Source organism: Passer domesticus, chromosome 3 (assembly GCF_036417665.1).
Source record: "Passer domesticus isolate bPasDom1 chromosome 3, bPasDom1.hap1, whole genome shotgun sequence".
NCBI lineage: Eukaryota > Metazoa > Chordata > Aves > Passeriformes > Passeridae > Passer > Passer domesticus.
In genome coordinates this window covers 95,703,810-95,718,025 of record NC_087476.1, presented here as the reverse complement: position 1 = coordinate 95,718,025, position 14,216 = coordinate 95,703,810, and the positions used below count along the sequence as shown (strand labels likewise).

Here is a 14,216-nt window from a genome sequence, read left to right as displayed (position 1 = left end):
CAGTGGAGCTGATGTATGCTAAATGCCTAAGTAATATCTTAACCTATAATTATACAAGTTCTGTTAATAGTGAATAATTCAAATCTTCAGGGATTTCAATAGTCTAATGGGCTGTAGTTATTTCCAATTTACATTATGGTTGCTAGGTTTCATTAAAATGAGCAAAAGGCTGCATAGCATAGCAGAAGAAAATTGGTGTTTGAAGTTATCACCCAGAAATCAAAACATGAAATTTAAATTAGAAGGTGTCCAAGCAACACCATGACACCAAAGCCTAGCACTGATAATGAGAGTAGGAAGACAGGGAGTTTGCAGGGATTATTAAAGGAAGACAGCACTACTAGCAACACGCTCCGGAACAGCGATACCTTAAATTCCACACTACTGTATGTAAAGAGTTCAAAACATATTACAAACCTCCATTAAGCCTTGCTACGTTCTTCTGAATTATTTAAATGTTGTTATCACTGATTTGCAGGTGGCAGGCTGAGGCACGATAAGGCTCAAGGCTTATCTGGAGTCATGGGATGACTCAGGAGGCTGGAGCCTCCCTGCTAGCCCGCTGATGGCACAGCTACCCCACTGCTCTGGGGCTGCTCAGCCAGCTCCTCCACCAGCCACTGCCAGTTCCAGCCTCAAACCACAGAGTTCAGTCCTCAGCTGGGCTGAAACACGTGTCTGTGGGAGGTTGCTGTGCACCAGGTCACCCAGAGCAACGTGGGTTAAAGCTGCTGCTTTCCAGAGAGCCAGAGGGAGTTGTTATTCATCAGGATCACTGCAGACACATGACTTGCAGTGCAGGCCCAGAAACACATCAGCACAGTGGCAAGGATGGCAAATCACAGTGGGGAGGGACAGCAGGAGCTTGGAATGACCAACGCCAGCCAAAGCTGGCACCAGGGAAAGAGCAGCATGGCCAGCCACGGCCACGTGTGTTTCTGCAGATCTGGGATACACTTTTGGGAGAGCAAGTGTACAATCCCAAACCCAAATGACAGCTATGGCCTTCCCTGAATCAAGCCCACCCAGGTTTGAGAGTAAGGCCAGGTTTTGCTGACTCAAGGCTTAAACCTGTCAGTGTGACTCATTGCTGTGGTCTCACCCACCTCCTGCTCTTCTGGGCCATACTGAATGTGAGTGAACTATTTTTGGAACAACAGGGTTAATTTAGATTACTTAATAGGTAATAGAAATGCCACATACTTTAATAGGAATGAGAAGTGTTTGTTACAATTTGGTAGAAGTCAAGCTGTCTGACACATTTTGATATGTAAATTTGACTTTAAATTTCTTTATAAGTTCTTCTGGAGCATACTTTAAATATAGAGCATCTCTGTTTCTTATGAACAGATTAACAACTAAAATAAGTGTTCTTTTCTACCTAAAGATTAGCTATTTCCTTAATGTTTAGTTAGTTGTTCATGCTGCTTTTTCAAAATTCAGGCTCAAATCCCCATTTGTATATAATTTCAGTTTATGAACCTACATTTAAATATCTGAATTTCTCTACAGAGACAGAAGTACAGAGGGGTTTTGTTTAGTCTTCTTTTAAAATTTAAACACTTTGAACCTCTGCATTTTCTACCTTAGTGAATAAGCCATGGGATAAAGAGTTATAATTAAATAGTTATTTCTTTATAAAATAGGTCTTTCCAACAGATTCTTTTTATTTTATTCTGAATCAAAGTAACCTCTTACATCTCAGTCTGAAATAGACATATCCATTTTGCAACATATTGCTAAATATCTCTAATTTACATAAGAAGCAACAGCAAAACTCCACGTATATTATGTTAGCTAAATTATTATTATTATGTAATTACATAATGGAGAAATAGCAAATTCAAACTCTTAAAATGCTGATCACAAAGTATATTAAATTATAGCATTGCCTCAACTGCAGGGCAGGTGTGCTCGGTGGCACACCCTCCATCATGCAGACGATGGGATAAACTGGAGCACAACACAGTTCTTCTCCAGGAGACTGAAGGAGATCTTGTAGGCCTTTTCTGTGTTCTGAAGCAGGACTTATACCCCTTTAGGGCTCATGGCTGTAGCTCTAAGGAGAAGCAATACCTAGTGATTCACTGCAAATACATATTTCACTAAGTTGTGAATTAATGTGCTTTTGTGGGAAGGTTCCCCCTGAAACTGCAGGTAAAAAAAGATCCTTCCCATGCCTGCAGAGAGTCAGCAGGGGCAGATTTGGCTCAGGAACATGTGGTGCATCCATCAGTGACTGCGAGCCCAAAGCTCCCCTGTAGCCTTGCCCTGCAAGCTATGAGCATTCTTGAGCAAACCACATCAGCCTCCCAGCAGTCCAACAGAACGGTAAGAACCTATAAGAATCACACATTTTAATAAGTCACTGGCTGGAAAACACTCTCAGATTGACAGATGCCTTGTTAGTACAGAGTCATGTTAAGCAATAACAACACAAATCAATAAAAATCATCAAATAATTAAGAATCTCCAGTCACTTAACACCCACTGCAACCGCCATTAGCAAGAGGTTTGAGGGCTGTTCATAAACCTCTTTAGCATGTTATAAATTCCCCATAGAGCACTCAGATGCCCCAGCTATGGTGATTTATGCTGCAAACACTGCAGCCCTGTCCCTGTGCTATTAACTGTAATTGTTTCACATTTAAAAATTGTGTCCTGGGAATATGGCTGAGGACACAGCACACTGGAGACGCATTAGTGAGAGGAGATGTAGACAGAGCATGCAGGAGACCAGACTGACTCACCACATAACCCCGAGGAACTTCTTTACCTTCTCATTTTGAGTGTAACCCTCAGCGTAAGAAATGCGTGTCAAAATTTAATCACTTTGTGGACTGTTATGTAGTCTGATTAATGATATTTAGAGAGCACTCAGAGATCCCTGGATAAAGGTTGGGTTTTTAGTCAATCTGTTATTTCTGCCTTCAGAGCTTTCATTTCTTGTGTCAGGTCCCAGAGTTTAAAGGAGTTCTTTCCCACTCTCTGCATGCACTTTGTGAAACTGGCTGCTGGTGTCAAATGCCAGCATATTCACAGGGCGTAAACCATCTGGTTTTGCTGAAACTAAATATTCCCATGTTTACTGAGGAAAATAGATGCAGACACTTTCAGTTCTTGCAGCTGTTCCTTCCTGGGAAACAGTAGGAGAAGACTTTTTCTCTCCAAAGCAGACAAATAGTAAGCTTGATTGACATCCTGCAAACTGCAGATCTTGCAGGCCCAAATTATTTTCCTTGTTTTGCTTCAAAAGTCCTTCCCCCTCCCTCACTTGGGGAGTAACACCTCAGCAAGTGTTGTGTATTTCTCACAGTTTGTGGGCAGTAGGACAGGCTGTTGGGGGAGCCGAGATTGTATCACATGCTAATAAACATAATTTAAGGAAAATAAAACAAAACAATGCTTCTCACACTTTTAAATAGTTCTGACACAGAGAGATGAAGTAACCTGTGATACATAACCCTGGTGATGCTTCACCTTGTCCTTATTTTGCATGCAGCTCCTGGCAGGCTCTCTCCTGCCTTTCAGACTCTAACCCACCTGGGAGCTGTCAGGATAGGGCAGGGGGAGCTGCTCTTTTTTAAAAAATAAGATTTTCAATATAGGTCTTACTTAATACATCTATTCTAATTTTCCTTTACTGTTTCAGCATTTGTTTTTGACATGACCAATCTGTTTTCTGGGAACATCTAGACCTGCCCTGCCCTGCCTTTTAAATATGCATAAAAGGCAATGATGGCATAACTACATTCACAGGAATTAAGGATCAGTATTAATCTACAAAACAATCTTGTTCTTCAAAAAATACTATTGCCTTGATGAGTATAACACTTGTGTCTCAATCAAAGATCTCATGATATGTTTCCAACAAAAAGTATATTAAGAGAGACAGAACAGCAGTACCAGTGGAAGATTGGGGCATTCATTGGACACTGACTCAGACTCGAGTGCCTGGGCCAGTGGGTGTTTAATTGTTTATACAAAGTGCTGCAGTTCCAAGCAGGGCTATCAAGAGAACCAGTATGGATGCAGGAGTTCAGAGAATAGTTTTCCACATCCTTGCTACATGCCTCCAAATGCAAACTGCTGGCTAGTTTGGGACTCTCCTCCTTAATTTGTTTGAAGAAGGTTGAGAAAATCTTGGTTTTAGCTCAGTGTAGAAGAATAATTTATTTTATTTTTATATCTTAAAATGTTATAACCAAACCCAACTATTTACCCAGTTTTAGTGCAAATACTGAGAAACAAAAAAGGGTCAAAAAGTACTACAGAGTGGTATCTGTTGGCTTTTCTTCTTCTATCTCTTAATCTAAGCTTTTGGACAAAACAGGGATAAGTTATCTGCAGATTTTGTTTATTTTGAGATTACCTTAATACAGTTTCTTATAATTTCTGACTAAAAAGATCTGTAAATATTTTTGTAAAGAAACTCTCCTAAGGAAATACACCGTCAATTGGATCACTAATTTCTATTTCAAGTAAGAAATTGGAAAAGGGCACTGAGGAGACAGCAGTGGTTTAGCTACTGCCACTTAGGGAGGATATGCTCCTAATTACACCCTGGAAAACTAACCACATGGCTCCTTACTGGCCTCTCCCTCCCGTCCACATAAGAGCTGCAGTCAGCCCTGAGTTACAGTTTGCCAAGGTGATAAAGTACATTAGAAACGAGCTACAGTGATGGGATAATGCTGTAAAATACTGCCATGTAGTGTCTACCAGGTAACCGATGACAGACCTAGGAGGGCGACGGTTTTTGAAAGTCACAATGCCACAGTAAATAACACAAATGTGTATGTAGTGCACCAACTTTAATGTGCAGCGAGTCGCAGAAGTTCTGTCTGAACCAGCCCAAGGTCACCAGGAAAGAGCAGGTAACAGCTGAGATGCTGAGTCAGTGCTCTGTAGCTGGGGAAGCAACTCTCTCAAATTCCCAGCAACAGCAGCCTGAAGTGAGAACACATCTACACAGTCACAGGTGAGGGAATGACATTTACTAACACAAAGCTGTTTTGCCAATTTCTTTGGAAATTTCTGTCTTTCAGATGTGACAAACTGAGCAGAAGAGCAGTGCAAATTGAAGGACACCTTGAGACAGCATGTGGATAAGGGAAGGAAGGTTGACAGATGAGGTATTTGGGGTAAATGGCACTGAGAGCAAGTATGGGAAAGTAAGGAGCAAAGCCATCTTGGTGGACATGAGAGGAATTTCAAAATAACCGAAAGACAATTTAGAAAGGTGAGCATTATGAATGAGATTTTGCCAAGGCATCAGTCCAGTTTCCCCTTGTACTTGAATCACCAGTTAGCTGTCTTTGGCCTGTATCTGTGCATGGTATAACGCCAAAAATTACTGAACATCTACCCCTGATCACAGAAAATGCTTTCATTGACCATTGCTTTCTGTGTCACAGACGACAATGAGCCTCAGTCTCTGATCTTTTAATTCTGTTTACTGTATTTGGATTATGTCAATGGGACATGCTAAGTTTTAACCCACTGAGGGAGAAACCCACGTATTTGTGTCCCTGCTCAAGCTACAAAGAAAGGGGGGCTGCAAACTTTACAGGGTCACGCAGCACAGTCACCTTCCACCCAGCTGACAGCCCAGGCACAGCTGGGCATAGCTGTCACCCAGCCATGCTCCCCATGAAACAAGACACTGGCACAGAATCTACAAGGAAAGAAATGAGCTATTTTTTGCAGCTTGTTCTTTTTTCATAGCATCTCTGCTTATATTAAATTATTTTGTTGTTATGATATGCTGCTGGTTTCTGGAACATGCTGACAGGCCTAGTAAAAACAGTTGTTAGGGGACTGTTTTGCTCAGTGTACCTGAAAGTTTATCATCCAGTGGAGTTCGGGAAAGTGTCTTAATTATATTTTTATGCCACGGTGAAAGATAATTTCATATCCCCATTTAATTATCAATGCAGAATGTTCTGTGATAATATATTATTATGTCTGAACTGTCTGAACCTGATGTTGTGATGGCTTAAAATAGCCTCCAGGGCAGCTCAGTTGTGTGAAATGAAACTGGGACAATTCCTAAAAGCTCAAGAGGGACTGCAGATCTATTAGTCTTGGCAGCAATAAAGTAGTTGGGATAAAGATGAACTTTCAAAAAGTGGAATAATTATTTTTCCTAGTTTAACAAAAAATGAAAGAAAAACATTTTAGGATTTTTTTTAAATTTAGATTCCCAATACTAGCAGATTTTGAAAAACAAGAATGATAGATGTACATCCTGTAAAGAGCAGATGAGCTGAAATTTTATTTCTGTGTATTCTGCCCACCTGTGTAGGCATTTCCAAAGAGTGTTCTTTCACCTGACTGTCTGGACACTTAGCATCATCTGACACCTGATCATGGCCCCACCTTGTCCTAATTGCTTTTGTTTTGCTCATACTCATTTTCTTCTAATCAAGAGATAAAAAAATGGGTTTCAACATTTTATAAGGTGGAAGCATTTTGCAGGCTTGTAGGGACCGATGGAAAAATTCAAGTTCAAGTTTCTACATCAACATCTATATTTAGGCATATAAAGGAGAGGTCTGTTTTTCCTAGAACATCTGCACTTTGTTACTTTGTCAACATACATGTATTTATCTGCTCTCCCAGTTCACAGAGGGTTTTCACCACCTACATTTTAGAGCACTTCTCTGTCCATCCAAGGCAAGCATCTGCTGACAGAAGTATGTAAACATGTCTTTAGAGAGCTCATCTCAAAAAAAAAAAAAGTTCCAGAAATCACCAAAAAAGTACTCTTAGCAGCTCCAGCCGCAGAGAACCACGAACCACAGAATTTTCTCTGACAACCGAAGAGCGATGCAAAAGGGCACAACTCGTCATTCCAGTTATGACAGATTTTTAAGCGTTAATAAACTGCGAGGTGGCACGGCAGGCGGAGGGGTGCTCTCGGCCGGCACGGGGGCTGCCGGGGCTCCTTTCCCGGGCTCCTTTCCCGGGCTCCTTCCCCTGCCTCCCGCCCTCAGGGCCCGGCCCGGGGCGAGCACCGGGGCACGGCCGGGCGCGCTCCACGCCTGCGCCGCCGAGCCCGCCGCGCCTGCGCGCTGCCGGGGCGCGGAGCGGCCGCGGCGGGCGAGGCGGCACATGCGCCCTGGCGGCTCCCGAGGAGGGGAGGAGGCGCGGGGAGGAGCGGTGGCCGCGTTCTCCCATTTAGCTGCGAGGGAGCGGGAGAAGCCGGGCGGCCGCCGGGGACCGCCGGAGGGGGGTGGGGGGAGCCACTGTCGCTGCGGCCGCCGCTCCCTGCTCCTCCTCCTCCGTGGAGCGCCCTCCACCCCGCCCTCTCCCCGCCCGGGACCGAGTCTGGTGGCCACAAAATGGCGGACGGGGAGCTGAACGTGGACAGCCTCATCACCCGGCTGCTGGAAGGTGAGCGGGGCGCCGCGGGGAGCCAGAGGGCACGGCCGCCGCTCCCCGCGGGAACGGCCGGGGCTGCCGGCGCGGAGCGGAGCGGGGCAGCGCTTCCCTGCGCCGCCGGCCCGGGGGGGCGGCCGGCAGCGGGCTCGGCTCGTCCCGCCGCTGCCCCGAGCCCCGGCCCTGCAGCCCCGCGGAGGGAGGAGGGGCTGGTGTGCGCGGGGAGTGCCCGCCCTGTCTGGCTGCCTTCCTATTTAATAGGAAAAAAAAAAAGCCTCGTTTTCTATCTTTCCTTCTTCACCCCGCTGCAGCTGCCTGGCTGAGGGGCGAGCTGAGCTCTCCTCCTCGCTAGCTGGGCGGCCTTGTCCCTCCGGTGGGGTTGTAGTCGCAGCCCGCCGTGTGTAAAATTCCGTCTCGGGCCGCGTTCGGTGCGGGTGGTGCGTACGTGAGTGTCGGTGGGAGCGGAGGGATCGAGCGCGCTGACATTCCTCAGCCTGCCTACGGGGCACTCGCCACAAGTGGCTCTCATGGGTGGCTCATAAAGGCTCTGGAGGGTTTTCTGTGTATTAAAGAGTGATTTTGCCCTTTAAAGTAAGCTCGCTTATTGCCTGCTTTTGGAGAAGCTGAGGAGTTATTGCTAGCATTTTCTTTTTATTTAAGTTATGTCGTGAGTGTTTAGTCTTCTTAGGCCTCTTCTTCCATTAATCTTTCATTCCACATTCAACAAATACCTGCTATGCTGGAGATGAGATGAGAGGACTTGCATGGGTATGCGCCGTTCACTTACTTGGTTGCTGTACTCCTTAGATAGTTGGATCATATTGCAGAAGGCTTATAGGAAGGAATTTATGGACCTTGTATAGTTTGGGAAGTAAAACAAGTTTTGTAAGGCTGAGTTTTGTTGAGTTACTACAAAGCAGGGGGTTTAGGGCTTTAAGGACTTCTCAGTAGCTGCTGTCTCATCTTTTTCTATGTGAAAACAAAGAGCAGCAAAAACAATATTTAAAAATACATAAAGTCTTTGAATAGCTGTGCTTATGTTTGTGATTTAAGGTGTGCAGTGTAGTATGGTATGAAGAAACAAGTATCAGTTGAAGTTTCTCTTAGATTGTTAATGCAGATAAAACTCCCTTTTTCTGGATGTTGAAACATAGATTAATAGGTAGGTTTTTAACAAACTAAAAAATAGTCTAGTAAATGTTGACATTTTAGAGCAGATTTTTGGGAGGGACATTGTATTTATGGTTCTGGGGTTTTTGAGAAACTTTAAGTAATATATTTGAGAGATACTTGTTCCACAGTTGTGTAGTAATTTAAATATAGAGTGCTTTAGGAGGAGAGGATTCTGCAATGTTTTGGTGTGCAACTTGTTGGATCATTCTGTTCCCTCTTAAGTATTGCTCTGCCTTTTTTTTTTTTTCTGAAGACTTTTAAAAGATGTCTTCCATACAGTTTGCGTACACTATAAATACTTGTGTTACAACTTCATAGCTTTTTGGGTTATGGTTCTTACCTTGTGTTTCAGCGGCCTACCCCATGCTTTTGTCTTCCATAGTACTTTAACCTTTAGGGGTATATGTATGTACAACTTCTGAACTAAGCCTTGCTTGTAATTTTTCTTTTCTGTTTCTGAGACCGTTTTTAAGAGATTGTGAAGATTTTTAGGGGGAATGGGGTGTTTTCTTTCTGCTTGTCATCTGCTAGCATTAGAGGAGTGCCTTGTACAACATCTTGCGTCTGAAATGTAATAGGTAATTGTTACAGGTTTTGTTTGGGAAAAATGGCAGCAGTTAAAGGAATGCCTTGTGTGTCAGTTATTTTTGCTTGCTTTTTAACATGTTTTATTTGTTGCCCTGCTAGCATGTAGCATTTTAACCTGTTGTTCAAACAGCAGTGTTCCACAATGAAGGTTGTTTTTTTTTTTTTGTTTTTTTTTTTTTTCTTTGGTTGGGTTTTTGTTCAATTGGCAGCTCACATTCTGGAGCTCATGCTGTTGCTTAGCTGACCTGTTCTGGTAAAGTGAGTATGAATCCCTCCCCACGCTGGTTGCGCAGAAAAATTTCTGTTGACTCTTATCTCCAGTTAAATTGTTCAAAGCAAGTTGTTTGGCTCCATTACTCACACTTCAACTTTGACTTAAAAGGATAATTTAACATGGCTTTTGTGGTGTAAGTGTATGCACAGTGAAATAATAAAAAGGCATTTTCCTTAAATGTTGTCATGCAACATATATTTAGTCCTTTTGGTTGCTTTAAGTGAAATGTATGGCTTTAAGTTTGAATAACAAGCTGCAATTGTCTCGCAGTGGCTGCTACAAGTAATTTTTCAAGGGTAGCAAAGGCATATCAAAAGAAGCCACGGCAGCAGGAAACTTCACTGCTGTCACTGGGTTGCTGGGTGGTGACACCTGTTTCTAGGCTGTGATATTTACTGTCAGGAGTTCTTGCTCCTACTTTAATTAGGTTGCTCTAACTGTTTCTGTCCTTCTGGGTTGTCTGACACATTAACTTGCCTTTTGATTGGAATTACCTACTTAGATTGGCTTACTTTCTTTGTGTTTAATTGTGATTTTGGTTTCTTCTTGAGATATCAATATGAAGTGGCTTATAGCTGGGCTGCTTGGGAGAATTCAAGAACATCTTCCCAGTCCTCAAGGAGTGTGTCCGTATGCTTATCTTGAATGTGTACTTATTTACTTTGTAGCTCTTTTGAGTGCTGAAAGCCAGATCTATTAACTGTTGAGTTGAATATAGTGAGAGTTTTCATAGACTCACCTGAACCAGGGTGTAATGAATGTTAATAGTCTTCTATGACATCAGCTTTTAATTTCCATGTTCTTTTGCATATACCAAGTTCTTCTCCTCTAGTCACTGGTTAAGTGGTGAATTTAGGAATGGTAACATCTCATTTTGAATTGACTTTCTCTTGCAATGTGTCTAGTACTTGGCCATTAGTTACTGATACCTTATGAATAGCTACTGTTTGGAAATGGTAGGAAGGTAAAAACTCAAGTGTGTACATGAAGTCTGAACATAGCAGTGTTTTCTTTTATCTCTGTCTACCAAGTACCATCTGCCAGATTTAAATTATCATTCCTGTTGCTTTACTAGAAAAATGAGGGAGATGCTGGTGCTCTGACATGTGCGCCTCACTATCTTGGAGACACTTTGAGTTTTACTGTCTGTCATGCGTGAATCTGCAAAGATTTGCAGGTCGTTTAAATACAGAATTCCATAGCTTTGCTAAAAGACTCTTAGAGTGGTAAGTGACCATGAAAATGAATAAGCCAAATTCATTGAAAGAGTGTTTCCTTCTTGTGCTGGTATGCAGAATCACAGATCAGGCTTAGCTGTGTGCATGAAGATAGTGGTTTTATTTTTGCTTCAGTGTGTGTACTTATTACATGTTATTTTTTTTTTCCTTCCTACTATCCCAGCTATGCCATCTGGTGGATAGATTTTTTTCCCAGTCTGTTCTAGCTGTGGACAGCACAGGAATATGCACACATGATGCTGTCATGAGCACATCAGATGTTGAATACAGAATAATACCGTGGTTTGGGGTGGAAGGAGCTTGTAAAGGTCATCTGGTACAGCCCCTCTCCAGTGGAGGGGCAGCTTCATCTAGATCAGGTTGCTCAGAACCCTGTCCAGTGTGGTCTTGAATGTTTCCAGGAATGAAGCCTCTACCACCTCTCTGGGCAGCCTGTCCAGTGTTCCATCACTGTCACCATAAAAGAATTTCATCCATATATCTAGACTTAATCTACCTTTTAAAAAAATTTATTTCTTATAAATCCATTCCCCTCGTCTGATTGCAACAAGCCCTATAAAAAAGTCTGTCCCCATCTTTCTTATAATCCCTCTCTTAAGTAGTGGAAGGCTGTGATCCAAGTCTCTCCTTGAATCCTACTCCCCAATGTGAACAGAGAAGTTTGTCCGCAATGTAGTTTTTTTTCCTCTTGGGCTCTGCAGCTGAAATTGCCGCTTGTGTTTTGCATCATCTAGGAATACCATGTATCCCTATCTGGGGAAATGCCCTGAAATTTGTAACAATACTGAGCTAAATGGGTGCACCAGGTCTACAGTTAAGCCAGATTCTAAGCTAATTCAAGAGTAGTGATGTGTGTAAAAGGTTGCCCCTACATCAAAGCAAAGATACTGGAAGAGGTGTAACCTTGACTTGTAAAGAGTGCTGTGAGTGGTGTTAAGCAAGATTTCCATATTTCTGTCAAGGTGTTGGGCTTCCTGTTTCTGTGGTGTCTGTTAAGATTTCTGGATATAAGGCATCCCAGCTGGAATGAATCTCTGTTCTTTTAAACGTATAGGTGTCTCTAAGTAAACACTAGGGAGTTTACCATATGGAAAAGAGGGTACTTAGGGAAACCCAGACACAGTAACCTTAGGTACTGTTGGGTTTCTGTAAAGGGGCTTCATTTATGTTGCTGTACAAACAAATTTGCCTTGTCTGGGCAAGACACATTGTTTGCCTAAATCTAGCTGTCCTAACTAAAATTAACAATTTGAATTAGTCTGTCTGAACTTAATGTGGATCTTCTCTAAATAAATTTATTTTTGGTGAAGCTGAGGGCTACTAGTTCTGGTAGTATCAGTGCACCAAGGAAGCTGGGAAATACTTATCCCAGAAGAGACTTGTTGGACTACCAGTAGGTGTAGGGAATGGTTGTTGCTTCAATTCAGCTAAAAAGGTGATTTTTATGATTGCCTTAATAAAGCTGATTGCATGGTATTCTTACCATGTCATGTGATGTCTTCTAAGAAAGCTGCAAGCTTCATTTTTTTATGATTTTGGGGTTCTTCTAGATTGTGATAAACATAGAAATTGGAATATTACTCAATTTTAATTAACAAAGTTGGATTTTAAATTCTTATGAAATAATTGAGATTTTTTTTCTTATTACTTTTAATTTGTATAGAGCATACTGGTCAAATGTGCTATGGTCAATAACATTTCTTTTGTTACTGTCTTAACTAATTAATATATCCAGCCAGCCTGGTGGTGTGGTATTATGATATGGTAGTAGTAGTAGTGCTTGCAGTTCTAGGCTCTGTAACTGATGCTGAAAGAGAGGCAGTTGTAGAGAAATAAAATAGACCTTAATGATCTGTTGCAAAACAACATAAACAAATTGTGGAAATGAATCCTGAATAAACAAGAGTTATTACCTGGCTTGGTATGAAATCACTGGATAATTTGCTACTGGAAAAATAAACAAGAATAACTCTAAAAGGACTTGCTTGCAAAAGACTTTTGAAAAATAGTCTTTAAAAAGAGGAATAGGCAGTTTTGGTATGTTTCTAGGAGGGTAGAGAGGAGGGATAGAAGATTGAAGTTTGTTTCTGGGTTTGTACAGCAGTGCAGATATCAGCCACTTCATCTTTAGCTTTATAAGTGCATGACGAATGGAATGGTTGGCTTGAAAAACTGCGCTGAAGGCCAAGAGCCAGCAGCAGGCAGTGTGCTGGGCTTCTTTATTCTGTTGCTGTTTGGCCACTTGAAGGCTCCACGATTCACTAATTGTTTCATTTAGATACTCTGCAGCACAGGTTTTACTTGTGTCATTCCATGACTTTCTCACTGCCCAGCTACATCATAGTATAAAAAGAGAGAAACACTGTTCTTATATAAGATAACTGCAACTGTAAAGTATTAAAATGTCTCTTAAATGCTCATTAGTTACCTCCAAAGGTAGGAATGTAACTTTTTTTTAGAAAGGAAGAAACCACACTGCTAAACCCCAGACTGTGGTGAAGGCAGCGTGCTGTATTTGGCTGGTGCTCACTGAGGTCAGATGCAGTGAAGGGGCTGGATAGGGGAATCCACTCTTAACCACAGCCTCAGGTGCTTCTGAGGGTATTGGGTGTCTGGTTTATAATTTGAAACATTGAAAGGAACCTTCTGTTGTGTGATTAGTCTTAGTGCATTGACTAGGACATTTTAGTTTCACAGTGCCATCTTTTCTGGGTTTTGAGGGAGTGTTTTGTGTTTGTTTTTTGGTAATTTTATAGCAAGCTTGATACAAAGCTTTTTGTGGGTATATTCCATGTAATTGTATTGGTTAAGTACCAGTGACATCAATGTGCAGAAATTACACCCAGCTTCTTGTATCATAACTTCAGTAACGTCTTTCCTTGGTACTTCAGTAGTTACTTCATAACTTCTGTAATTTACCTCCACCTTCCCTGAATTTTTGGAATTTTATTTAGCACTGCTTTAGGGGAGAACAAAGTCATCCTTTGAGAAATAAGCTGAAATTCTTCGTTTAACGAAATATTTATGCTAGGTCAGCTTTCCAAGTAGACTAGGACAGGAATTACTCTCACAACATTGTGAGAAGCTTCTACCTTTGGTTTTGCTGGTTGCTTGAATTTTAGGTTCAAGTGTACTTAAGCAAACAGTAAGTGTAGAACATGTGATCATGTCCTTCAGCACGGAATTCGGCAGTTCTTGGAACGATGTGTGATCCAGAATGACTGAGACATCAGTTAGTTTATGGAACTTTGTTTAAGGAAGCAGGTGGTCCATGAAAAGCTAAAGGAATGGGTGAAGGTTTCATGTTTTCATGGGCTTACTGGAGCATCCCCTGAAGCAATTTTACATAGTCATTTCTAAGTAATTTCAAAGCCTCTTCTCCGTGAGTATTAATTTTGCTGGATAGTGTGTATCCAAAGAATGTAAATTCAAGTTTGGGTAGAACAACACCACTTCATTGTTAGGTTTTTTCCCCATTAAAGGCTTATGCAGTCTCTTACTCTTCAGTGAACTTGTGCTTGATATTAAATAAGCCTGCTAAAATGAGTTCACAAGCAATC

General features: G+C 41.9%; 1 protein-coding gene across 2 annotated transcripts in view; it reads left to right on the top strand.

Annotated features, from left to right (window-relative positions):
- The first annotated feature begins 7,104 nt into the window (after window positions 1-7,104).
- The window catches only part of PPP1CB (protein phosphatase 1 catalytic subunit beta), a 28,883-nt gene continuing 21,771 nt past the window's right edge, over window positions 7,105-14,216 (top strand). Inside the window, exon 1 of one of the 2 annotated variants that reach the window (XM_064414491.1) lies at window positions 7,105-7,398. In XM_064414491.1, the coding sequence (XP_064270561.1) occupies window positions 7,347-7,398 (52 nt within the window). In that variant the 5' untranslated portion in view covers window positions 7,105-7,346. Of the gene's footprint in view, window positions 7,399-8,132; window positions 8,152-14,216 lie in introns of those variants that run through there. The other variant, XM_064414492.1, reaches the window with a different exon arrangement.